Source organism: Neomonachus schauinslandi, chromosome 10 (genome assembly GCF_002201575.2).
Source record: "Neomonachus schauinslandi chromosome 10, ASM220157v2, whole genome shotgun sequence".
NCBI lineage: Eukaryota > Metazoa > Chordata > Mammalia > Carnivora > Phocidae > Neomonachus > Neomonachus schauinslandi.
Genome location: NC_058412.1, coordinates 95,506,215 through 95,532,875, shown reverse-complemented (window position 1 = coordinate 95,532,875; position 26,661 = coordinate 95,506,215). Strand labels below are relative to the sequence as shown.

Genomic DNA, 26,661 nt, shown 5'->3' with positions numbered 1-26,661 from the left:
CCCAGCTCCCAAGCCTGTGGCCATCTGCCCAGGGATGCATGTTCCAGAGGTGACGGCCAGGGACTCAGAGGCCCCCAACTCAAGCCATTCCCCCCAGGTGTCGGCTCTAGCCTTAGCAACAGCAAACGAACAGTCCCCCAAGCACAGCCCGGTGTTGGGTCACTCACCAATGCCAAGAGAAAACAAGGTCTGTCAGCAGTGAAGTTACCTTGTGCACAATCCTGTGACTTAGCTCCCAACTGCACCGACATTGCAAATCTGGGCAGAAAGCCGAGTGACCCCTCTCCCCCAACCCGGGTTCTCCATCTGGGTGTATAACCCTCGCCTTGGAGACCCTCTGACCAGCTAGTCCTTCGTCCAAGACACAGATGGACGGACAGACGGGAGGAAGCAGAAGGTCTAGAACCCCCCCGGCTGAGGCACCTGCCACTCACACACAGATGAGTCTCGCTCCTCCAGAGGAGGCAAGGAGCTCTTTGCAAGGATGACCCTCTTTCTTGCCCAGGTCTGTTCCCTGTCCTCAGGGCCACTGGAGGGAGTGGAGAAAGGCAAGGGCCCCTATGGCGGCTTTGTCAGGGGTCTGTGCGCCCCATCAAAAGGCCTGACTGCCCCAGGCTGAGGCTGTGGCCCTCCGTTTCCACTTACCGGGCCTGGTGCTCCGCCTGGCTGGCCTGGAACGAGAGACAGAAAGCGCTGTAGTCACCGTGAGACCGGCCCCCCATGCCAACTAGTCAGGACAGGGCCCCATCCACTGTCAGCCCTCTCTACTCAGCAGGATGGACTGTGGCCTTCTCCCTCCCCTTCCACAGGCTGACCTGGGCGGCCTGGGTGTCCCGGGCCTGGCCCGCCTCCAGCAGGGCCTCAATGGACCGGATTCTCTCCGTGAGCTGCGAGTTCTCGGCCCTTGCCTCTTTGAGCTGCCCATGGAGACCGGTCAGCTCCTCGCACTTGCTCTTCACCTCCGCCTCGGAGGACTGCAGTTTGCTGTGCAGCTCTGAGGGAAAGGACAGCAAGGGTGGATAGGGGCAGGAAACACTAAGATGGACACCCCCACCATTTCTCCTCTGCACACAGCACCCAGGGTTCCCTCCCCTGCCCCCTCTGTGTGCCTAGGCTGCTAAGACACAGTTGTGACCATTGGGGCATCTTACTAGCTGATGGACAAAGTACCTCTCTAGGGACCTTTGCTCTCTAGGACACATGATGGACACAAAGGACAAAGCCTTTGCTCTCTAGGACACATGATGCCCTCAGATCATTCCTGGAAAAATGCTGGAAATCTAAAATGGATTCCAGCCGGAGTTGTTAAACATCTGTTCTCTGGGAGACTGGCTCGTACCAGCCGAGTTCTGCTTGGGCACCTGGAAGCCAGCACTCCCGCCAGCACCCCCAGTCTCCTAGTCCAGCTGCTCCACTTCCCCGTGCCCCCCACTTCTCACAGGCCAGCGAGGCCTGTGGCTTCCACATCCACCGCCTCCCAAATCCCTCCCTGGCTCACCAGCACCCCTGGGGCCGCCTGAGCCCAGCCTGTTGCCTTTGAACAGAATGACTGCAAAAGCTCCAGCCCTGGTCCCCTGGGCCACTCCTGCTCCTTTGGTCCATTCTCCACCCAGCGCCAAAGCATCCGGAAGTACAATGGGCTCATGCCATCTCCGTCCCAGACAGGGAGCTGAGTGCTCCCACCACACCACCCAGCACCCAAACTTCACGGGGAGGGGGGTGACCTGGGCCCTGCCCTCTGGCCCCACACTGGCCAACTGCCTTCTTGTTCCAGTCACGCCGACCTTATGCATCTGTTTCTTACACAGGCCAAGTTCAAGTTCATTCCCATTCTCAGGGGCCCTACGCTGGCCATTCTGCCTCTTCCTGGTCTTTATGAGACCAGCCCCTCCCTTCCCGTCACCTAGACTTGACTTGAACATTCCCTCTGCCTCGGACAGGCTTCCCTGATCACCCAATCTAAAGCCACACCTGGCCCATTCAGAGGTCAGCAAACTACCCCAAGGTCTACTCCTGGCCCACTCTCTGCTTTTGTAAATAAAGCTTTATTGGAACACAGCCAGGTCTGTCTGTTTATACCTTGTCTGGGGCTGCTTTTGCATTAGGGCAGCAGAGCTGAGCAATTGTGACAGATCCCATGCATGGCTCTTCAAAGAAATAGCACACCAACCCTGCTTTAAGTCACGTTGGCTATTCGAAGTCTGTAGAGCTCAGCGCTACGTGACTGGTCGATGCATGGCCATCTACCTGTGTCTGTCTGTCCTGCTAGAACGGGGCCCTGCTGCCTCTGCTTCACTCCTGGCCAAGCCCTGGATGCCCATGGCAGTGCTCACCCCATACTCATGAGCCATCACTGGCCCCCTCTGCTCTATTTCTCCAGGGGCCCTTGGCATCCCGCACTACGCCACGCTCTTCTGATGGCAAAGGTCACCTACAGGCCTAGGGAGACCACGGGCCCACCTTCGGAACCCGGCCTCTTGGGCTGAGTGAGCCAGCAAAGCCAGAAAGGTCCAAAAGGAGGCAGTCGAGAAGGTCGGCGAAGGCCTCAGGGTGCTGCAGCTCACCCAGAACCACAGCTCCAGGCTGGGCCCCGTGGCAAGGGAGGCTCCAGCTGGAGGCACCTTCCACACCTCAACTCCCCAGCCCAGCCCGCAAGCTCTGCCCCTCGCACCCAGCGCTCATAAGCTCCACCCTGGCACCCGGTCCTGGCGGCTCTGCCCTCCCCGCCCCTGCAAACCCTTGACCTGGCTGGGTGCTACCACCACCTCATGACTCCCTGAGCAGCAGAGTCAGGGATCCCATGCTGCCTCACTCACCAACAGGGCTGGCTCACTTTGGGGGTTCCAGCCTGGCAGTGGGGCCGGGGCGGTGAGCAGACCCACATCTGGCGCATGTCTACAGGCCCGCTAGGGGCCTCGGAACAAAGGGGCCGCCCTTACCGGCCATCCGCTGCTCCTGTTCCTGGGCCTTCTCGGCGTCCGCCCGCAGGCTGGCATGGCTTGTCTGGGAGCGGCACAGTTCCCGGCTGACCTCGTCCAGGCGCTTCTGCAGGGCCTCCTCACTCTCTTTGTGGGATGCCTGGGGACCGGGCAGACGGAAGAGGGCCGTGAGGAGGCCGGACAGAGGCTGGACCCTCAGCTGGCTCTGAGGCCAAGGACCACAGAGAGCTCTTCACATCCTGCCAACCCGCCCCAACAACCATTATAAAATGCGCCTGGATTTCTGATGTCGGCTCACCCACTGAGAATGCCAGGAGGGCCCCCCACCCCGGCACCTGAAGAGTAAATTCTCGGGGAGGGGCCCCAGGTGAAGAAGAGTGGTTGCAAACAAGAAAAAGCCCCATTTCGACGTCAGTGTGATACAGAAAGGCTTCCTGCAACCTAAACCTCCAGTCTAACTTGGAGATTTCCTATGTGGGCCCTTCCAAGGTCCACATCTGTTGAGCTCATTTTCTGGAAAAGCCCTATTCTAGGCATTGTGTGTGCATTGGTATGGTTAATCCCTAGCCGGCCCATGACGCAGGTACCATGGTCATGCCCGTGTTACAGATGGGGACACTGAGGCTCTGAAATCCCCAGCAGATACCAGGGGCCTCATGGACAACCCCAAGACCACAGAGAAGGCAGCCACACGCCCTGCCCTCTCTCACCACCTGTGGTCAGCCGCTCCCAGAATCTCTGGTGTCAGGGAGGAGATGGGAGTCTCTGTGGCCACAGGCTGCGGATGGGAGCCCAAGGCCTCGGAGGACAGGAGACGCTCAGCATCTGGGGCTTACTGGTGAAAGCCAGGCCGAGGCCTTGGTCCTTTAGAAATGGCACACGTTAATGGTGGCAAGCTAGGGGCCAGAGTGGAGGTTCCAGCCCCAGAAGCAGAACTATCCAGAAACCTTTAAAACATAATCACGGCCAGGCCCACCCCGGGGGTTCTGATCTCACTGGTAGGGGCAGACCTCCCTTACATGAAAATCAGCACACACCAAATTATCCATCTCCATTCCACCCAAACCATCCAAACCGTGTTCCCTTTTAGTACCTTGTACACACCCAAGCATCAGTCCTCACGTCTGTCGTGTTAGTACCTTCCACAAGACAGCCCCACTGTCCCACGTGCTGTGGCCCAACTTCTGTGACTGAGCTCAAGAAGGGCCCACAGGATTCCCTCCTCATCCCGAAAAGTTAAATGCACAGCAGACGTGACATCAAGGCTCCCCACACCCAGTCATCCTGCCCCCAAACTGGCCAGCTGGGGGATCCAGAAGTCATCAGGCCAACAAGCAGCAAAGCCCCTGGGCTGATGTTGCCCAGTGCACTTTGGGGACGGGGACCACCTTCCTCCCTCTGAGGGAGAACAGCCAATCTCCTGGGAAGACAAGAGCTTCCAGGCCACAGCCAGAGGCTGAGAAGGAAGAGTACATGCCCAGCCCCGAAGCCAGAGACGGCGGTACCACAGGTGGGGGCCAACAGCGCTGGGGCTAGACCCAAGGGTTCAAACCCCGCCTCCGCGTGAACTTGGGACCAGTTACTTAACTTCTCTGTGCCTCAGATTTCCTTACAGGTAACTACAGATAATAGCACCTACCTCATGGGGTTAGGATGCGAATTAGCCGAGTTAACGCTCGCGGAGCACTGAGGACAACGCTTACCACACTGAAAGCACCCATTCCTTGCAACCTAGCTCTCCCTGTTACTAGCGAGACCCAGGCTGAGCGTTCCTGCCCGAGCCATGCATGGGCCGCCCGCTGCCAAAATCCTGGCTGCCAGCGATGACCCAAAGTGGCTGAGCAAGCTCTGGTCTGTCACCACCCGGCACAGAGTGGGCGGAGTGCGCAGGGCGCCGAGGGGGCGGCTCCCTCACTCACCTGCAGCTGCAGGACCTGCTTCTCGAAGGCGGCCGTCTTGGTCTCCAGAGCCTTTCGCTGCTGCTCCTCCTGCCGTGCAGCCTCTGACTTCTCCACCAGCTCCTTGCTGACCTTGCTGAGCTCCTGCCGGAGCTTGGCCAACTCGGCGTTCTGCCTGCAAGACAGCCACCAGCCCCCAACTGCAGGGCAGAAGCAGCCTCGGGTCCGCTCCCGCCGGCCCCAAGAGCTGCCCCTGGGTGATGGGTGCCGGCGGGCGCGCCTTCCCTCCAGGGCACCTGCTCTTTCACGAGTGGTTGCCCAAGTCCTGAAGCCATTACCGAAGCCTCTTGTACTCTATAGTCGTGTTGAGTTCTGATGTGTGTTGGTGAAGACGTTCTCCAACCGGCACAGTGTGTGGACCATACAGAGCAAAGAGCAAAACGTGCACGACAATATTCCAAGGCAACCCCGCCCAGAAACAGCTGAAAATTCAGAGAAAGGGGGCAAGGCACCCCTTCTCCTCACTCCTGATCTAGGACCAAACAAGCTCCAGATGCAGGCTGACTGGCCACGGTACCCCTGCAGGGCGGGGAGGGGGCAGCCAGCCGGAACCCACGCGCCCCACTTCCCTCACCGACTAGACCACAGCTAGGCCCGCAGGCCACCGGAAGTGGGGAGCTGAGGCACTTGACCAAACAGACCCTTCAACACTGCGCAAAAGCTGGATCTCAGGACCCGTGACAAGTCCAGAAGTGAAGGAAGGAGACTTGATTAAAAGAAGAAGAAAGGCAGCTCCAGACCTGCCTTCCCCAGTGTGAGGAGGCCTCCTTCACTAGGACACAAGACACCTCTTCAAGGCAGGATCGACTGTCCAGCCAAGGGCCAGTACCAGGCCAGACAAAGGGGACAGACAAGACTGCCCACCACCCTGCAAGGTGGCAGCAGACCAGGTGGAGGCAAGAAGCCCGGCCAGGAGCAGCTGTGCTCTGCTGGTCAATGCATAGGTGGCTCCCACCTCTCTGCATCTGGCTTTTCCCAGCTGCACCAGGGTGGCCATCCCAAAGCCCTCTGCAGGGCCATCGGCTCACGCTCTAGAAGGCCAAGATTCAAGATGGGAGGGCTTGCAGGAAAGGCTGGACTCCAGCACCCGGGGGCCGGAGGTAGGAGGCTCGGTGGGCGGCCCTTTGGGACTGCTCTGGAGCTCTGGGCAGGGCCCGGGGCCACCGGCCACACACAGGGCAGAGCTTCCACGAATGAGTCAGTGGCTGCCACCTCAGAGTGACAGGTCTACAGGCTCCTAGCTTTCTCAGGAGGCTGCAGTGGATTCTACGTGACAGGGGATGCCAGAGCGTCCCTCCCTCCCCACATTCACCTTCTGCTTGTAGCTGCTAAGGAAACCACAGCCACCCCCCCACCAACCAACCCCCAGCCTGCTGACAGGCCAGGCCGGAGACAAAGATGTGCACGCACACACAACCAGAGGGGACCTCCAGACAGAAGGGACCGGCCTGGGGAAGGAGGCCTTTAGATCAGAATCTGCCCCCCGCCCAGCTCCCGGCAAAACCAGACACACGGACACAGACTCCCCTCCCCGGTCCAGCTCCTGGGCCAACAGTGTCCCCACCTGACTTGCAGCTAAAGGACAGAGGACACCAATGCCCTCTGTCTTTGCCAGCGCCCCTCTCGGCAACCGGGAATGCTCTGGGGATGACACAGAACCCCAGAAAGTCCCTTTGGGAGACTTCAGGTCAAGAGAAGGTAAGAAAGTGTGACTCAAAAGAAAACGCAGTGGGGCTTCTTCTGGGCCAGCCTGTTGAGACTGCAATGCTCAAATCAGAAGTCTGAGCCACGCTGCCCTTCATTCGGTGAGGTCACTGCTGCCCTGGGGGGTCAGCTGGCTCACCGGACCCCTGGAACTTGAGCTCCTGACAGGCAAGGCTGAGAGCAAGAGCCCCACTAAGCCAGCCGGGCCGCAGGCTGTGGAGGTATTTACTCCTTACTACCAGTGCGGCAGAGGCAAATGTCCCTTCCTGCACAGGAGCCCCCATCTCCAGTGGAGAATCCAGGGGCTCAGGCCTACAGAGGGTCCCCATATCCCCACCAAACTCTGATCCTGGACACTCTGCTAGCCCCTGATACTCTGGGCCAGCATCAGAAGTTTTGAAAAGCCTCCTATCAGGATGTTGTGAAGACGGACATGAAAGAAATATCTGCTCCCTGGGAAGTCCAGATGCCGGCACCGGCCAGGACCCGAGAGGCCCCTGATCACATGGACACTGGGCCCGGGCAGGCTGGGGCTCGCCAACTCTCCCTGGGGCCTTGACCACGTGTGAGGATGCCGGCCATGCACCGGAAGGCTCGGCCACTCAGAACCAGACAGGGGGATGGAGAGTCAGGCCAGAGACCTCAACGGGGTAGGTGTGCAAGGGCACCGCCAGCCCCATGTGCTCACGTGGGGGGCCCATGCAAGGCTGCCACACCAGCCCCACATCCAGTAAGAACCTAGAGTGCACCTGCACAGCCTTGAGGGAGGCTTGGGGACCCCTCCCCAGCTCCAGAGCCCCAGACACGGGCCGTCGTGCTATCTGAAGGGGGTGCTGAGCTTACTTGCTCTCCACCTGGCTCGTGGCCTGGTTCAAGGCATCCCTCAGGATGGAGTTCTCCTGCTGCAGTCGGGCCAGCTGCGTGTTGGGGCCGTTCTCCAGCTGCTCCTGAAGAGTCCGGATCTGGAAGTCAGTGAAGGGGCATCAGAGACAGCTGGCTTCTGGAACCAGGCCAGTGAGGTCCCAGCCCACAGACAAATGCACCGAGGGCACTACCTTCTCCACACCAGAGGTGAGGAGGACCCCTTAAAACTGCCCAGTGCCTACTGGGGTATTTACCCCAAAGATACAAAAGTAGGGATCTGAAAGGGTATGTGCACCCCAATGTTTATAGCAGCAATGTCCACAATAGCCAAACTGTGGAAAGAGCCAAGATGTCCATCGACAAATGAATGGATAAAGAAGATGTGGTCTATATATACAATGGAATATTATGCAGCCATCAAAAGGAATGAGATCTTGCCATTTGCAACGACGTGGATAGAACTGGAGGGTATTATGTTGAGCGAAATAAGTCAAACAGAGAAAGACATGTATCATATGACCTCACTGATACGAGGAATTCTTAATCTCAGGAAACAAACTGAGGGTTGCTGGAGTGGGGGGTGGGGTGGGAGGGATGGGGTGACTGGGTGATAGACACTGGGGAGGGTATGTGCTCTGGTAAGCGCTGTGAATTGTGCAAGACTGTTGAATCTCAGAGCTCTACCTCTGAAACAAATAATGCAATATATGTTAAGAAAAAAAAAAAAAGAAGAAGGTAGCGGGAGGGGAAGAATGAAGCGGGGGAAATCGGAGGGGTAGACGAACCATGAGAGACGATGGACTCTGAAAAACAAACAGGGTTCTAGAGGGGAGGGGGGTGGGAGGATGGGTTAGCCTGGTGGTGGGTATTGAGGAGGGCGCGTTCTGCATGGAGCACTGGGTGTTATGCACAAACAATGAATCATGGAACACTACATCTAAAACTAATGATGCAATGTATGGGGATAATATGAGAATAAAAAAATTAAAAAAAAAAAAAACTGCCCAGTGCCAGCGTCCGAGGCGGGGGGACCCCCAGCACGCGTCTCCTCTCTCCCCTCCGCCTCCCTGTTGACAGCCTCCAGGCAGCAAGCACTCAGCCCGAGCCGCAGGCCCGCTCCGTGCTCACTGCCTCTGATGAAGCTGTGTTAAGTGCTCTGACACCACGCCACAGCCTATGGTGGACCCGAGGGAGCCTCATTTCCTGCCCTCTGAAGACCGCTCCCCCCCCGCCCCCCCCAGCATCCTCCAGCGCCCACTGACCGGGCCCCCCAGCTGAGGCCCACCTTGCCCTGCAGCTGCTGCACCTCCTTCACGTGCTCCCGGTAGCTGGCCTGCATGCGCGCCTGCACGGCTGTGATCTCCTGCTCCCGGGCCACGAGCTGCTTCTTCACCTTGGCCTCCCCGGCCGCTGCCTTAGCCTTCTCCGCGGCCAGCTCCTAGGAGAGCGCGGAGGGCAGAGAGGCGGTTAGGCGAGCGAGGGCGGGAGCCTGTCCGGCGGGACCAACGTCCTCACAGCCCACACATCACCTCATCACCTGGGGCTGGCCTCCCTCCTGAGTTCCCAGACACAGCAAGCCGACCACCACAGAGAACCAGCAGGAGACAACGAGGGGTCCCCGGAAAACCCTGCTGGCCTCACCGGTTGGAGGCTCGATGTCAGGCTTTGGCCACATGAAGGCAGTGGACCCAGAAAGCTGTGTAAACACGCCACATGGTCTTGTGCTCTCCTGGACTACTGGTTCAGCCCTGCTGGGGTGACGGCACCCTGGCTAGGCTGGGTCCCAGACATCCGGGCCCCGGAACGGCCTACTCGAGGGCTTGTATCAGGACCGAAGAGGCAGTGAGCCTTGATGCTGGGGCGGGGAAAGAGACAATGCCCGTCCCACCATGACTAGGAGGTTGGCCCCACTCCTGGAGGGCCTGGGTCTCCAGTGCAGCTGCTCGGTCCTTCCACCCAGCCTAGGGAGCACCTGCTCTGCTCAGCATCAGATGCCCATGATGAGCACAGGATGCTGGGCCTGAGGACCCAAAGCCTCAGGCAGAGGCAGAGCACAGGGCGGGAAGGGCTGGTCAAGGGAGAGGGGCTGGTTGGAGTCTATGTCATTCCTGAAAGAATGGCAATGGCCGGAAGCCATGGAAAGCAGAGTGACAACTGAAGAAAGGCCCTTGGGGCTGGGGGTGCTCCCCGTCCAGTGGGCCTCCAGCCAGGCTAACAACTACTTGGTGTGGGCCCAACTAGCCTGGGTAACCACGGTGACCAAGCATCTCACAGACTCCAGGCCCTGTCCCATCCCTATCCCAGGCAGGAGACCAGAGAAGTGGGAAATACTCTTGCTCTCCAGGCCAGGGCTGCCAGGGAGACCCATCCCCAAGGGCCAGAGTGTCCCCCGGGGCTGGGACAGGAGCAAATCAGAGGCTAGGGGAGGAGCTAGGCAGATGGGGTGGCCGCTGGGCGCCAGAGCTGCTATGGGTGCCTGGCCTTCCCTGAGACCATCTGGGACCCCATGGCCTCACCATTCACACAATCATCTTCCTGGCCCTGGCCAGGGGGCGAGCCCACAGGAGCATGAGGTCCACGCCAAGGGACACTTCATTGATTATCTACCGGAACGGGAGAGGTGGCCACCACTGTGCATCCACTCTGACACAAGCGGGTGTCTCACTCCTTTCTCTCAGTAAGATGGGGGTCATTTTACTGAGCCCATTTTACAGCTGACCTCACGGATCCCTGGGGGAGATACGTCACCCAGGGCTGGGAAGGCTTCCTCTGAGCTGTGTGCTGGCCCTGGACCTCGGTGACCACTCACTAACAAGCAGCCTGCGAGGCCGAGCCAGGCAAGGTGGCCAGGATCACAGGGGACAGATACAATGACACATGCTTGCGGTGATGACCTCCAGAATCTGGGAGAAGAAAACAGGGCTCTGGAAGGCTTCCCAAGGGAGGGAGGCCAAAGGAGTCTTCAAGGATAAGGAGAAAATTTCCAACCAGCTATGCAGTGAAAGGCCTCTGAGGCTAAGGAAGGGACAGGAGGAGAGGCCCAGGGGCGGCAACGAAAGGCCACGTGTTGGGGGAGCGGATGGAGCGGGCGCTCAGGGGTGCAAGCTCTGGTCTGAGGATTAGGAGCCACTGACAGAGCTTAAAGAGGGCCTCACGGGACCACGTCAGCAATCAGGAGCCCAAAAGGGCCTCCTGGGGCTGCAGGGAGGAGGGTATGGCCAGGGGAAGGGGGCCTGGCTGGACACCTCAGAGCAGGATGGGTAATGAGCACCAAGGGGGTGTCCCCACATGTCTCACAGAGCCCTGCAGCTTGTAGACTGGGAGCTACTCTATCAGGTGGGCTGCCACTGTGGTTTTGGAAATCTTGTCAAGCAGCCACCACCGAGAGAGAGAGCAGTAAATGTCCAGCATGAGGGGCAGCATCTAAGGGCTCTCCTGTGGGGTACACTCCCGCCTTGCACCCGCTGCCCTGCCCTCAGTGGCTGGAGACCCCAGGAATGGAGAAGAAACAGGCCACTGTGACTGTCAGAGGCTGCACCCACTCATGCATCACACCTCCAGCTCAGCCTAAATTCAAGGGGGCAGGCACAAGGAACTAGCCAGACAGCCACACGGCCGAGCAGCTGTGGGAATGCTCGCTCCTGTTCTCACTTGACCTTTATTTGCGGGGGGAGGTCAACAAATTTCACAGGGATTTCTCAGTTTGTCCAGAAAGAGGATACAGAAGGAAGGCCCCCCAAAACCAGACTTAACCACTGGTGTGCTGCCCAGCTGGCCCTCTTTCATGGCACATCCGCTCTAGCCCATGGCGCACCACCAGCCAAGTGGGGGAGGCTGCACAGCCAGCTCCTGGCAGCAGGGCGAGTGGCTCCAACGAGCCAAGAAGGGCTCACATGAAGGCTGCATGCGGAGAGTCTTGACAGAGATGATGGGGTCCACCGGGCAGAAGCCTACTAAGCTCTAAGGAAGGCCAAAGAGACCTGCCTTTTTCTTTTCTTCTCCTGGGTGGAGCATTAACCAAGAGTAACCACCCAGAGGTTCATCTTCTGCTCTTGCCATCCCCACTGCACAAACTTCACGTCCCTCCAACTGGGGTCAGAAACTCAGGCTGCCTTGTTTCCAACTATTCTCGAACAAGCAGATGGAGGGGCCCTGAGGAAGGCCAGACCGCGTGGGACATCACCAGTCCTAGGCCATCTCCCCGGGCCTGCCGCCCAGACAGAAGAGGCAGGTAAGCGGCGGGAGGGTGAGAGCAAACCACAGAATTTTACTGAAAAAGACAGCTTTCGAACTGGGTGTAACCAGCCCCGTAGGGCTCTCAAGAGAGAGGCATGGGACAAAGCCCAGTGAGTTCTGACAGGGGTGGCCGGGGGTGAGGGGAGTGGCCCCTTGTGTCATGTGTCCTGACACATCGTGAATGACACCCCCAGCCCTCGGTGGCAGCACGGACCCATGACTATCATTCAGGAAGTACAAGTGTTACCTGGGTGGCAAGCCGTCAGCTGATGCTAAGGAGCCAACCCCTTCCACGCAGGTCTGCTCCGCAGACAGCAGAAAAGGGGAGGAGAGCAGCTCCTTCACTCCCCTCCCCACAAGTTTTTGCTCCAATTTTCAACAAAACCACCTTGGATCCACTGGGCCCAACCTCCTTTCAGGGTGCATACCCTAAAAAGATAGCCTGTCACAAACTGAGGGCCCTAAGCCCCGACTTAACATCCATGCGTTCTTAGACACGTGGTCATGGGGGGGCCGCCACCCCACAGCTAGCCAAGGGCCACCACAGGCGATCCGGCCGCAGGTTGTCAGGCTCCCAGCCAGCCACAGACACCCCAGTGCGGGGGGGCAGTCACAAGCCGGCAGGCCCGAGCCAGGCTCCAAGGCGGGAAGGCTGCCCCCGACGATGCGGGGGCAGCACTGGCCACGGCCCAGGGGTGCTCGGGACAGGGCGCGCACGCTGCTGTACCTTGTTGAGCTCCCTCAGTTTGCCCTTGGCGACAGCCGCGTCCTCCTGCTCTGTGGCCAGCAGCTTCTCCTTCTCTTCCAGCTGGCGCTTCAGAATTGCCACGGGGTCGCCCTTCTGAGTGGCCTACAAGTGCCCACAGAGCAGTGTTAACAGAGGGGCTGCGTCCCCCCGCCCCAGCAATCAGACCAGGACCCAGGACAAGAGACAGCAGGGCCCTGATCAAGCGGGATGGGGCTTCTAGATGAGCCGGTTCTATCCCGACTCCACTCACTTCTGGGAAAGGCACCCCGACCTCAGCCACCCGGGCTGCCAGGCCTCTAGGCCCACTGTACGTAGGAGCTGTTTAGACCAAAAGCTTCAGTTCTCTGGGCTAGTTTTTAGGGGCATGGTGTTTCCCATTAACTGGGGCCAATGGTGGCCAGGGCCTCTTCCTACCCCACCGAGGGGCAATGAGTCATCGCTTCCGGTGCCCACCCCTTAGCTGCTGTGTGAAGCCTGCAGGCTGCTAGCTGAAGTGTGGAGACCTTGGGAGGGGAGGTCTACTCTGGGGATAGTGGCCTGAGGTGAGTCCGGGCCTGTCTCCTTGGAGGAGTGGTCCTCCTGACCTCCAGTCACTCACACTCCAGGAGACACCCTTCCCTCCCCCAAGCCCACTGAGGAAGGAGCTCCCCTGTGACTGCACGACGTGTCCACCTCAGCGAGGGCCAGGAAGGGAGTAAGCCCCACTGGCCTCAGGGCAGGGGTCACTGGCCTGGCTCTCAGGACACCCCCCAACATCAGTAACCACTAGGGTGCCACAAAATTCTCTAGCACAATTACCTACAGTTCCGACTCTGGAATAAGGAACAAGCACGTGCCACGCAGCACCTCCCGGGGGCAGCTCACTCGCCACCACCACCACAGGGCAGGTGCGAGCCTCTGAGCTGGCCCCCAGTGGCAGTGGGACAGCAGAGGAAGGTGCTTCCAAGACCGTCACAGGGCCCCCCCCCCCACCACGCAGTGTGTCCCTACACCTTCTGTCCTGCACCCGAGCCCCGGCCACAAGCCAGCTGGGCCGCAGCTCCCGTGTTCCCCCTCAGGCGCGTGTAACACAGAGCCTGGCCCTGGCCTGTCACGGCCTTCCTGTCTCTGTGGCTGGGCTGGGGCAGAAGCCGAAGTGAACTTGGGGTGAGTCATGCAGCCTGTGTCTGAATAGGGGTGGCAGGGTTCTGCCGAGAGGCAAGCGGAGGCTATTTTATGACCTCTGTGCAGCTTGGCAAGCCGCTTGCGGCCAGCCCAATGGGATCATTCAGGGGAGGCTGGGGCCCCAGGACCAGGCGAGTACTGCAACTCGCCAGCTCTAAGGGGAGAGCAGGGAGGGTGGGGCCACCTTATGCCAGGTGTCCTGAATGACGCCAGCTTTCTCGGACAGGATCTCGATGAGCCGCTGGGCCTCCCCCTCGTTGAACACCATGCTTCCAACCGTGGAGACCAGCGTCTTGTAGGGGAGGTAGAGAGGGCTGTCGGAGTCCGGGGGCCCTGCGCAGTGAGAGAGAAGGAGCAGGGACTTACCCTCAGACCCAGCAACCAAGCCGGTTCTGCCTCAAAGCAGCAGGGCCAGGCAGAGCCAAGGGCTGTCCAGCTGCCTGGGGTTGTGCCGGCTGAGTGCAGAGCCTGCCTGGGTACCCCAAGCTCTTTCGGAGTGTTGAGAAATGGACCAGACTACGGGTCCCTGCACCGTCCTCTCAACTGCCCAAAGAGAGCAGAGGGGGAGAGGTCCCTGAGGAAAGAAAGGCTGTTTTCCTGGATTGGGGGAGATGCCCCCTCCTATGTTATCATCAAAATGAGCAGAATTAAGCATACTTTCCCCACAGCTACTTTTTTCCTTCCTTCTTTTTCCAGCAAACTGCTTGGTCCGGTTCTCGCCCTGCACGGCCCAGCAAGGTTAAGCCCCCTGCCATGACCGAGTCCCATAGCCCCAGCCCCTCATGCACACAGACCCCAGAGCCATAAGAGAGTCATGAGAGGAGGACAGAAAGCAAAGGCTCGTGTCTCTCAGGCTGCATCTCTGTGGTCCAGGGGAGAAGGAGGTTCTTCCCAGTCACCTGGGTTCAAACACTATTTCCGGCTTTATGAAGCCTAAGGCCGGTTTTAGGAGAGGGGAGGCTGGGCTTGGTTCTTTCCATAACAGGCCTGCCCGCTTGTCAGTCCATAAGTGACCTTCTGGAGGCCGACAGCCACCTGTCACTTCTGCAGTGCTCCTGGTGTCCCCCACCACACACCACACATACACACACACACACTTACACACACACACATTCACACTGCAGGCTCTCAGGCAGCCTTGAAGACAGGACAGGGTGAACTGAGGTGCCCCACCTGGCAGCACCCCCCCCGAAATGCCGGGATCTGCCCCACAGCCCACTGACTGGGGAGCCACAGAGGAGTGACATAAGGGAAACAGGCCGTCCTGCTGAGGCACCTTCGGCTAAGCCCACCTCACTGAGGACAATGAATGGGGAAGGTTTCCATGGCAACCCTAAATTCTCTGGCCTGTCACAATATTTTCAGTGACTAGTCACAATATTTTCATCGCAAGTCAAAGCAGTCAGCATGATACCTTAACGGGGGGGAATGTGGGGTGTGGGCGAGCTGGTTGCTATGAGCACCTTCGTCGTAGAATTTCTTACCCCGGTGAAGCTGGAAAGAGTAAAAATAACCAGGCTGAGAGACCTAAGCACTCAAGGGTGTCACGAAAATGAAGCGGGGGTGAGGTGCATGCTCCCTTCAGCCTTTCTCCTTTTCACTGAGATATGTATATAATATAAAATAATCTTAGTGGTAAACTTATACACACTAGAAAAAACATTCTGACTAGAGCCGAGCCAAAAACAAAGCAAAAGCTCCCCTCGAGTTCACTATTGGAAGAAAACCCCACCGTTAGCATTTTGGTTTACAGGCGCCCCTGCTTTTCCCCCTCAGCCTGTAGACAGAGGCTTACTGCCCAGGTTTTCCAGAAGAGGGAAGTCCACTCTTTCAAAGACACAGCTGGAGTCAGATGGGGCAGGACAGCCCCTCTGAGGCTGACCCCTGCACAGTATCCCTTCCTGACTCAGGAAAGGTCTACTCCTGCGCTGTCCCAACATGCCGGCCGCCAGCCACGCGGGGCTCCTGGGAACTTGAAATGTGGCTGGCGTGAACCTAGGTGTGCTACAAAGTACCAGTACACCCCAGGTTTTGAAGACTTGGTATGAAAAAAAAAAAAAGTAAAATATCTGTAATAATTTTCTGTATTGACTGCATGTTGAAATGATAGTACTTGGAGTAAACTGGGTTAAATAAAATATATCACAAATTAATTCTCTTTGCTTCGTGTTTGCCTTTTATCATGTGGCTACTAGGAAAGTCTGAATTACATACAGAGCTCACACGTGCAGCTCACACTGTCTTTTCTAGTGGACAGGCTGGGCTATTCCTTTCCAGCCCTGGGACCCCTCTCCCCAGGCATGCCCTGCTAAAGCCATGGTGGCCCCTGTCCCTACAGAGGCCTCAGACTGACCAGGGGCTCCTCAGGGGGCAGCCTCCTGAGCGAGGTGGCCTTGGACATGTTCCTTCACCTCTAGGGGATGGCTTCCATGGGGTCTGGGCCAGAACTCTCAGAGGTGCGGACTTGCCAGGGAGAGCCAGAAACGAGATTTTTATGTGTCATCTCCTGACCTTTAGTGCTGACAGCTACCTCAATGAAAAATAAATAAATCAAACCACTGTGGGGTTGGAACACATCCGTGGGCCAGGTCCGGCCTGCAGGTCACCTCTGCCCTTGGACAATGGGACACCATGGTCAGAGCAAGGCCCCTGAGCCAGGTGGCCTGGGCTCAAATTACAGCTCAACTCCTGTCTGCCTGTGCGTCCTCGGGCAAGTTGCTTCACCTCCCTTAGCCTCAGTTTCCTCATCTGCGAAATGGGGGTAAAAATCAGTCTTTCCCCTCTCACAGCCTCACTGCAAAGATTAAATCCCAACATGTTTGGAACGATGCCTGGCATAAAAAGCACTGCAGAATCAACCAGCGGGCCACCTTCAAGCCCCAGTCACAGGAGGGCCCCAGACCCTGACCCCACCCGGCCCCCGAAACAGACAACACACAAAGGGAGGGGCTTGGGGGGCTAAAGCGACTCTGCCCTTTCTCCGACTCCCACAGGGGACAGAGAAGTCATGCAAAGGTGGTGCCCAGGAGCCGGCCCCGCAGATACAGCGGCACAGCCCACAGGCCCTGTGGCTCCTGCCTTGGGTGGGTGGGGAGCATGGGTGCATGGCTCCGTCTGCACCCTCTCGTGAGGCTAAAGGGGCCTTATGTAAAGGAAGGAGCCCTCTGCCTCTCTGGGCCCCGGCCAAGGAGCACACAGCACGGGATAATGTACGTCACACCTCAAATTCCAAAATGAGGCGCCCTTCTGTGACCCTGCTGGGAACTTTAGTCACCTAAAATTAAACTTGTCTTGCAAACAGGTACTTAGGAGTCTCTTCCTCACTGTCAACTACGCGGTCCTCTAGGGAGAGTTTTCACGTAACTACCAGGATCCCCAGCGGCCAGGTGTCAGTGCTAGGGACCCTACGGGGCTCCAAAGCTGGGTACTGTGTCGGCAGCAGCTCCTCCGGCGTCCAGTTACTGGAACACTCCCACACGGCTCACGTCTAGCCACGTCAGCCAACAGGGTGGCACCAACAGCTGCCCGTCCGTGAGGGGATTATGGCCCAGGCCCGGCGACAGCCCATCACTAGGCTCCAGCAAAACGCCAGTGGCTGGCACAGGTTGCCCCAGGGCGGGCGGGTCCCAACGGTCTCCATCCACAAAGTATGCTCCTACTGTGTACCGGCAGTCAGCAAACTGCTGGGCCTGGAAAGGTAAGTCCGAGGTGGAAGTGCCAGCTAAGAGGCAGACGAGACACAGGACGCGTGGCAACCACACAGCAGATCCACACAAAGGGAATGTGGGGTGGGCGTGCGGCCAAGGATGCAACCGCGGCAGCGGTGCCGGGAGAGATTTCAAAGCAGGATGCTTTAGCCAAGCACTGCTGCGTACGGAGAAGGCGAGGGCTGGTGCAAGGTGGGGGCAGCAAGGACAGGCAGCCTGGCTTGGAAGGAGAAGTGAGACTGCAGTGGGTCCACGTCTTCACGGGCCCCAAGGATCTGGATTCTATCTCATAGGCAACACCAGTAGGGAGAAAGGTGTGCGACTGGGAAATGTTATTTCAGGACACCTGGGGAACAAGGCTGGAGGCAGGAGCAGAGGAGGGAAGAGCCCAGGGCTGAGGGCCAGGCCCAAGGGCGCTGAGGAAGCTGAGCTGGGGGGGCAGAGGCCCAGGTGTCAATCCAGGGCCTCTGCCAGTGGAACCTGCCACGGGGGTGAGGTCTGGGGGGCTGGGGGAGAACTCCAGTGGCAGAAACACTCGTTTGTTCAGGGGACATCCAGACCAGTGCTGCAGGCCTGTCTCAGACTCACAGATGCAGGCCAAACAGCTGCTGCGCCAGACGCAGCATGAGTGCCACCCCAACAGCGTAGGCCAGGTTCCCCCGCGCCTCCCACAGCAGGAAGCCAGACCCCAATGTCGGGGAGACGTCCATGCCCTGACATCCTCAATCACCTAAGCCAAACTTGGGTCCAAGGCCCCAGGAAGGGCTCCCCTGCACCTCTGTGAAGCCCACCACTGCACAAGCAACCATCCGACTTAGAGATGAAGGCGAGCCCAACTCCTGCCGGCCCCAAATACAGACGGCACCCCCCTCCCACACCACAGAGAAGCCGGCAGGCACACCTGTCTCTAGAGATGTGGGACCAGCCAGTATGCCTGCCGGTCTCCCCACTAGCTTCACACTGGGGGACGGAGGCTGCAAGGGTCCTCCTGAGTTTGCGGGAAAGCAGCCCTCACAGGGCCCCGGATGGAAGATCCACTGAATGCATCGGAGGCGGCGGCAGCGGCCCCCGGGGCAGCACGCACGCACGCACGCAGCCGGCTCTAAGCCCAGCTCGGGCTGCAAAGCCCGCCACTGCCCAGGGGCTGCCCTGCCTTCCCAATCCCATAGAGGCCCCAGAGGAGCAGCCACACTGGACCCTCGACTACCACAGACACTAACATCTGGCGCTTAACCTGCATGGACCAAGGATAAAGAATGTTAAGAGCAGCCCGGTTTGGGGCCTTTGAATCCGGCCTTTTCCTTTGGAGAAAAAAGTAATCTGTTAGCAAATCTGGGAGGCTGTGCATTTAATAAGGTTTCATGGAATTTAAAAATCCCATAGATGAAATGACTTTTTCTCATTATACTTTTTCCCCCAAATTTCAACAAAATCAAGTTTACATCTGGGAAAAAAAAAAAAAAGAAAAACATCACAGTATTTCTTAAAGAAAGACAAGCCCTGTAGGACCTCTGGGCAAGGTCCTTCCATGGGCTTCCTCAGTCGCGAAGCTGGTCCAAGGACGACACGCCTTACTTAAATGACAATCGAGATTTTAGCTCATGCCTGCAGAAAAGACAAGATCTGTGCACCTGTGGGCTTCCTGACCACAGCTACATCAGGGCAGCCATGGGAGCCCCAGCGCCGCCATGTTTTAAGATGACTGAATGGAGAGTTCTGGAAGAATGTCATCCAGCAGCTTCTCTAAGACATGGCAGTGCCATACTGATTCAGCTCCTTCCCTAAGGGATGCTTTTGTTCTTTCAAAAAAGAAAAGTTGGGTTTGAAGAACTGACACAGAACGTGAACAAAAGCTCAAAAGCCCTACAGAGATTTCAGAGCTTCAAACCCTGAAAAACCAAGTTCGAAAGAAAAGAGTATCAAACCTAATCTCAATACACACCTGTCTGTACCTCAGCCCTAAGGGGCTGAAGGAAGAGTGGCTGCTGAGGTGGGCTGGGCCTGGCCTGAGAGGGGCCTCAAACGGAGGGACCGAGGCTGGAGGCTGTCCCAGCCACCATCTGCTGTCCATGTGACTTCTGGGAAGTCTCAAAAGAGAGCTGAACTTTGGTTTCTGCTTTTGGAAAAGCAGGTAAACCTACAAATCACCACCATGTACACAACAGACTTCCTGTAAGAGGGACGCGGCTTTTCCTAATAAACACCACACATGAGAATGAACCAGCGGAGGCCTGCAAACGGGGTTGCACACACTCAGGAGCTTCACAGACCTATAGGGGGATAAATGCATCTAAAGGAGCTTCATAAACCACGTGCCTAACCAAACATCTGGTTGAGAACAATAGTGTCACATTCCTGGTGGTAACCCAGCAAACACATAGCGCAAGAAGGTCGCTGTGGGAGGTGCTGGGGGGGGAATGGGATTGTACGAAGGAAGGGGTGTGACTCCTATCAAGTCACATGGTTTAAGATTAGGGCCCCTGCAAAGCTACAGACCCCTTCAGCAAAGTTCCCCTAGTAGGTCTAAAAATTCTTCCCTATCTCCCCTGACCCCTGGTTGACCCCTGCTTCGTTAGATTAAAGAACATGATTCTATTTGTGCATTTTTGCCTGCTCTGGCAGAAGGAGTGGCCTGGGGGTGGGGGGGGGGGCTTGCACCATATGGAGCTGAGTGGCCCCCCAAGACCTTGCCAGGTTCACAGATGTGGGAGCCACTAACTTTCCATCTCAGCTCGGTTCATGACCACACAGTGGGCACCCAGGGGCTAGGATGTGCCTGAGAAGAACTAGCCACTTTCCTCCCTCGACCTGGTCCCCTGAAGGAGCAGGCACTCCTTTCTGCCGCTCGGAAGACACTCAGGGGACTTATGGTCAGGGCTGGGCTGCCTCACAGTGCCTGAAAGGTGAGGAGTTCCACTTCAGTACAATGAGTTCCTGTTTATTTGATTCACAAATAATGGAGCTTTTTTTTCTTTTCCATCTAAAAAATAATGCAGGTTATGGAAAAACTGGAAAATGCAGAAGGGCAAAGGAAAGATACTAAAATTTACCCACAGTCCTGTCCCCCAAGAGGGCCTTTCTCCCACACAAACTTGTGTGTGTGTGTGAGTAACAAGGTCATCGTGAGATCTCAACATGAGAGCATGTTCTACCTTCTGCAGGCTGGCTGGGATCCCCTGGGCCCTGACTGGATGGCCTTCTGAGCCCCAGCAAACAGGCCACAGATGGGGAAGGGGGCCCAGGGTGAAGCCAGTGCAGGAGGGAAGGACCCCACTCAGCGGCAACAGTGCGCATGCCAAACTCCAGCAGAAGCAGGACGGTCTGGAGCGTGTGCAGGTGGGCATCCCATGTTCCCCAAGTCTGTCCTTGGTTTATGTGGGGGCCAGGCCTATACAAATCTGGACTGTACGAATCTGGACTCCCTTCCAGGTGCTGGGATGAAAGGGCTCACCTAAAAGGGTCACCTCACCCTCCCATTAGCACCCGTGCAGCCCAGGGCAGGCGGGCTGGCAGAAGTAACGCCAGCAAAGATGGAGCCTGAGGGCAAAAATAGATCTTCAAGATTTTCAAGAAACTACCACCATGTACACAACACACTTCCTGTAAGAGGGACGCGGCTTTTCCTAATAAACACCACGCATGAGAATGAACCAGCGGAGGCCTGCAAGCGGGGTTGCACACACTCAGGAGCTTTAGTTCCGGGGAAATATCCACTTCTCTGTGGTTCCCTGAGTTTCCTCTTCTGCAAACAATAAGAAAGGAATCCGTGCCTTCTGTTTCATAAGCAAGTGCCTTCTCCTTATTGTACACCTGGGTTTCTAATGCTCCCCTGAAGTGATCACCATTCCTACAGCACCATGGGAGTAGTAAAGTCAGGTGCAAGGCTCTGGAAAACACACATGTGGGCTTCTCATCACTCTGTGAGAATAGGAAATCGTGAAATGTCTTTGGGGAGCCATGTAGCACTGTCCTCCTAAATTAAAAATGCACCTGCCTTTTCACTTAGCGATGACGTATCTATAGAGATGCTCACGCTATAATACACATACATCACTGCGGCATTAATTTTAGCGGCAAAAAAACCTGCAGACTCTTAGGGCGCCTGGGTGGCTCAGTCAGTTGAGCATCCGACTCTTGGTTTCAGCTCAGGTCATGATCTCAGGGTCGTGAGATCAAGCCCTGCCTCTTGGGCTCTGCACTTAGCATGCAGTCTGCTAGAGATTCTCTCCCTCTGGCCCTCTCCCCACTCCCTCTCTTTCTCTCTCAAACCATAAAAAAAAATAAATCTTAAAAAAAACCCTGCACATTATTTAATATCATTTAAGTAAATAAATGAGATATTCCTACTCCAGAGTAGGATGGAGCTGGAAGCAACAGCCCTATAGGCACAGTACAAAATGATGTCACCAGTATCCTGGTAGGCAAAGCAAGCTCCAAGCTGTGTGCCCCGCAGGCCCCAGCCGGGTGTGCCGATGTGATGAGCAGAACATCTCCCAGGCTCCCCCAGGGAACGGGTGGAGAGAGGCATGGAGTGGAAAGACTCGGTTTTTCACTTTCCATGCTTCTACATTGTTCGTGTTTTGTTTGCTGGAAGGACGTATTCATACAATAATACATTTTCAAAGCATGGATTAGGCAGGCAGGTGTTCACTGTCAACTCCGGCCCTGGACAAGTGGTAAAACCCACCACATGGCCCTGATTTGTTCTTGTAGGAAAAACACATCAGAAGTTCTGGAAGAGTTCCAACTTGGGCCTGCAGAAGCATGTCCTGGGCCCGCCTCCACACCTGCCCTGGTCTCTCTCTGGGGTGCCTGTCAGCGAGGACCCTGCTGGGCCCACCTGGTGACAACTGAGGACACACCCCTGTCTGTGGTGCCCCCCAGCTCCGGGGCAGGGTTTGCTACTGATCTGTCGTGTGTCATGGGCTGGCTGCAGCCTCCACGACCTCACTTGTCACATCGCGCTGGGATATGGAAGACAAGGGGGAGCTTACCCCCACTCCACGCGGGATGCAGGCAGACAGAACAAAGCACGGGATGAGCTGTGTGGTGCCAACACAGAGCTGCAAAGACATGCTCATTTTCACAGGCTGCCCCCCTCCTGGTGGCTCTGGTTTAAAACAGCATTGCCCAACAGAACTGACTATGCAGATGGAGATGTTCTTCCCTGCACTGTCCAAGGAAGGCCGCCACCGGCCACAGGGGACTACGGAGCGGTGAAGGGATGGGGTGTCATGTCAATGAGGGGGAGGGGTCAGAAATGTTTGGATCTTGGGCAGCATGTTCAAGATTTGGAAGAATCTGCTTAGACTGGACCCCTCTAAAAATGTAAGGGCTGGATGAATTAGATTTAATTTAAAAAGAAATCAAACCCTAGAAAATATCAAAGACAGCCAAAATTAATATGGATCAGCCGGGATGATGGGAGACCGGATGACACTCCGAATTTGCAATGAGAAAAATGAAAAGGCCTATACGGGGCACTTGGCCGCAAAAGCAACCGTGTGGGATCGTCAGACAGACCCAGAATGAAAAGCCAGCCACACAGGGTATCATGTGCAGCGGATAGGCTACCTGAAAGGTGAACTTCTTTATTCTTCAGGGGGGCCTGAGAGTCTAGAGACATGGGGAAAAAACTGTCTTGTACTTTATTTTTCATTTTCCTGAGTGCACACTGTGTGATCTCAGCCTTGTGTTCCTGTGGTTGGGGTGTAAAGCCATCTTCGAGTCCCCCCCACCGCCCCGGGGAGATGCAGGCCACTCTCGGTGCCAACACCACAAAGATCCTGAAATAGTCCATGTGTTCAGAGACAGTAGAAATTCCCCCCCAGTGCAGTGCTTCTCCTGCTTTACCATGCGGATGAATCACCTGGGGAACTCGTTAAGATGTAGTCTGACTCAGTAGTTCTGGGTGGAGCCTGAGACTCTGCACTTCTAACCAGCTCCCAGGGGATGCTAATGCCATTGGTCTCAGGACCACAGCTTGCAAGGTGGGGGAGGGGGAGTAGTAAGGACCCCTGAGGCACTGCCAGGGTGGCACGAAGGGCAAGGTGAAGTGTCTCCGTAATGCCTGGCTTCCAGCAGCTTTGCAGCTCTTCTCTGTAAAGGACTGTGGGCCTGAGGGTGGAATGAGTCAAGTGTGTGCTTTTGTCCTTAGTTTGGGGGTCTGGTGATCCCAAACAGACACGCAGTTCAGGGCTTGCTCTGAGGATGCACTCTGAAGTCAGAGGTCAGTGACGAGCTATCAAGGCCCCTCTCCACTCTGGGAGCCTTCAGTTGCTTGTGGCGATATTCCCGCCTCTCCAGCAAATCTGATTTCTTTCCATGTTTCCAATTAGCCAGAAGCTGTGGAGACAGAGGGTCTGAGGAACAAGTCCATGGACAGCATGGATTTTCCCAGTGACTTATGGAATGGGGCTCACCCTTCTGTTGCAATGACATCTCGTACATGGAGTTTCGTGTTCCAGAATTAATCTGACTCATATTTAGCATTTGTGGCTATGATCTTGCAGCCATGACTGTGTTGCTGAATGGGAAGCAGGCCACTTTCTTTTCATGCAGTTATACTGCACATCCCATGTTCCTCCCTTGGCTCGAGAGGCTGCAGTCAGCCCTGGCCGCTTGCCTTTGACCTCCTTGTCTGCTAGCTGCAGGTGAGCTTCTGTTGTCTGTCCAGGGCCCGTCCACCCCGTTTCTCCAGGGTCCTGTGCACTCAACTCAAGGCACAACTTGAGTTGGGCTGGCCCAGAAACTCGGGGGCCTGGAGATGTGCACCGCCTTGGCTAGTGGGGGCATGCTGCCTAACGACTAGGAGGAAATGCTGAGGGAGAGGATGCAGATCACTGGCGTGGAACAGGTCAGGAAAGGAGTTCCTTCTCTGAACAGAGGAGACCTTGACTCGGGTCAGGGAGGGCTCTAGGGCCATGACGTTTGAACTGTGGGCACCAGAGAGCAAGAGTCGAGGACTGGTCACATGGGGCTATCTAAGGTAGCATTCAAATCAGTCAAATGTCAGTCAAATGCCAGGTTCAGGTGCACTGGCCACATTCCATAATATTTCATCTTTCTTATCCTGGCCCATGGTATTTTTCTCTGTTCAAATTTTCTCTTATGCCAGCAAGCTGCTGTGTGGGCTCACGCAGGTCAGAAAGTTAGGTCTTCCTCCAAACAAGGCTATTACCTGGAAATTAGTACCATTTGCCTTCCTTCCTAAAGTATCATCACATTGCTATTCCATGCCTTATTTCAGATGTCTAAAGCCAAACACAGTAACAATGGCCATAGGACACAGGAAGCTCTATTCTGAACACACCTGATGCTTTACATAAAACAGATCAGTTCTCAGTTCCATCCCTGTATTCATGTCTCAAGCACCCTGTCCCTGGGTCAAGTGGAACATCACTTTAAAGACAAGGCAGTGTGCCCTCCCTCCAGCCTGAGGAGGCAGACCGAGGCTGAACATTTGGATTTTCAAAGGGCTTTGAGAGGCTGACCCGACCCGTGTGGCCAGGTGGGCAGATCCTTGACCCCTGGCAGGAGCCTGAAGCTGTTCACACAGCACAGGGTCCCCTCACAAGGAACAGGGTGCTGCCTGAGCAAATGCCCCCCAAAAGCTGGGGGAGGATGAAACCCGAGAAAAGTGAATGTAGCTTCACAAAGGGGTAAGAAAGGGAAACCCAGCTAAAAACACAGGGCCTTGTGCTACCCAGTACAGGTCCACACATTTCAGACCCCCCAAGATACCTCATTAAGACAAATGCAATTAATTTTCCAAATCAACTTAAGACTAGTCAAAGTCTTTTTTTTTTTTTAAAGTAGGCTCCATGCCCAACATGGGGCTCAAACTCATGACCCTGAGATCAAGAGTCACATGCTCTACCGACTGAGCCAGCCAGGTGCCCCTAATCAAAGACCTAAAAAAAAAAAAAGAAAGAAAGAATAGAAAACATAAGACTACCGTATCAAATGAATGATAAACATGAAACTGAACTCACTGGCCCAATTTCTCTAGTAATATGCACGAAAAAGATAACAGAAAATTAATGTTCTGTATTATCTGACAAGTACCTAAAATGGCCCATGAAGTAACTGAGGTAGGCAAGAGGAAAAACTGGGGGTGGGGTGGGGATGGATGCCATTGCTCCTTAAAAACACCCTACCATTATTCATTTAACAGACAGACAGACATGAGTACCAGGTGAGGTAAGCAACAGAACAGACCGGCGGAATGCAGTCAGGCCTCTAAGAAAGATCTGCCACGACACAGAAGTGTTCCAGACTGAGTGGTGGATGGAATTACTATTCCTAATTCCTCACCTCTCCTCACACCTACTCACACCTTTTCCAACCTCACATGGCAGTCCATCCCACTGGAGACAGTGGGCTTCCTGCCCCTTGACACTGGCTCAGTCACATGACTTGCTCGGGCCAATAGAATGTTGGTTTCAAATGTGTCCTTTTACAGCTCTGCCATCACCATGAGAAGGGCTTCTGCCCTCCAGAATCCCTGAAGCCTCAGGCTGGAGCCCAGAAGGAACACGTGTGCAACAGACCGAGGCTCGACCTGCAGCAAGGAGCCAAACCCAGTTAAACTGCAGCATGAGCCACTCAGTGGAGACAACCCAGATCAGTCAACCTTCAGACAATTCAACAGAAGCATAAACAAGAATAAATGACTGCTGGTGTAAGCTACCGAATTCTGGAATATTTGTTACACAGCTCTGTTGTGGCTACAGCTAACTGATACACACGGCTCTCCCAAAGGGAATCCAAAAGCCACTGAAAGATAGCTTTCCCCTCCAAGTTCAGAGATATCAGAATGACTTACCAGGCTCACCTTTCTTCTTTGAACCAGACTTCTTCTTTGCAGGAGCCTCTTGCTTTGGTGCTTCTTGGCTCTGGACCATTTCTGCATTTTTGCCTTGGATAGGAGCTGACTCTGCCCTTTTACCCTGATTGGCAGATGCATCCACCTTTTTGCCCTGGTTGGGGGACCCTTCTGACTTTTTGCCCTGGTTCGGGGTTCCCTCTGCCTTTTTGCCTTGATTGGGGGCCCCCTCTGCTTTTTTACCCTGGCTTGCAACACCCTCTGCCTTTGTGCCCTGATTAGCGACCGAATCTGCCTTTTTGCCCTGATTCTGGGCCCCCTCAGCTTTTTTGCCCTGATTCTGGGCCCCCTCTGCCTTTTTGCCCTGATTCTGGCTCCCCTCTGCCTTTTTGCCTTGATTCTGGGCCCCCTCTGTCTTTTTGCCCTGGTTGGGGGTCCCCTCTGCCTTTTTGCCCTGGTTGGGGGTTCCCTCTGCCTTTTTGCCCTGGTTTGGGGTTCCCTCCTTTTTTCCCTG

The 26,661-nt window shown here is 56.0% G+C and overlaps 1 protein-coding gene across 1 annotated transcript in view; it reads right to left on the bottom strand.

Annotated features, from left to right (window-relative positions):
* RRBP1 (ribosome binding protein 1) overlaps positions 1-26,661 on the bottom strand; it is a 63,916-nt gene that overhangs the window by 12,995 nt on the left and 24,260 nt on the right. Inside the window, 9 exon segments of the mRNA XM_044919125.1 lie at positions 646-671; positions 816-994; positions 2,940-3,078; positions 4,859-5,012; positions 7,445-7,563; positions 8,751-8,903; positions 12,429-12,551; positions 13,798-13,946; positions 26,148-26,661. The exon segment at positions 26,148-26,661 is cut by the window's right edge and continues 14 nt beyond it. Of these exon segments, the coding sequence (XP_044775060.1) occupies positions 646-671; positions 816-994; positions 2,940-3,078; positions 4,859-5,012; positions 7,445-7,563; positions 8,751-8,903; positions 12,429-12,551; positions 13,798-13,946; positions 26,148-26,661 (1,556 nt within the window).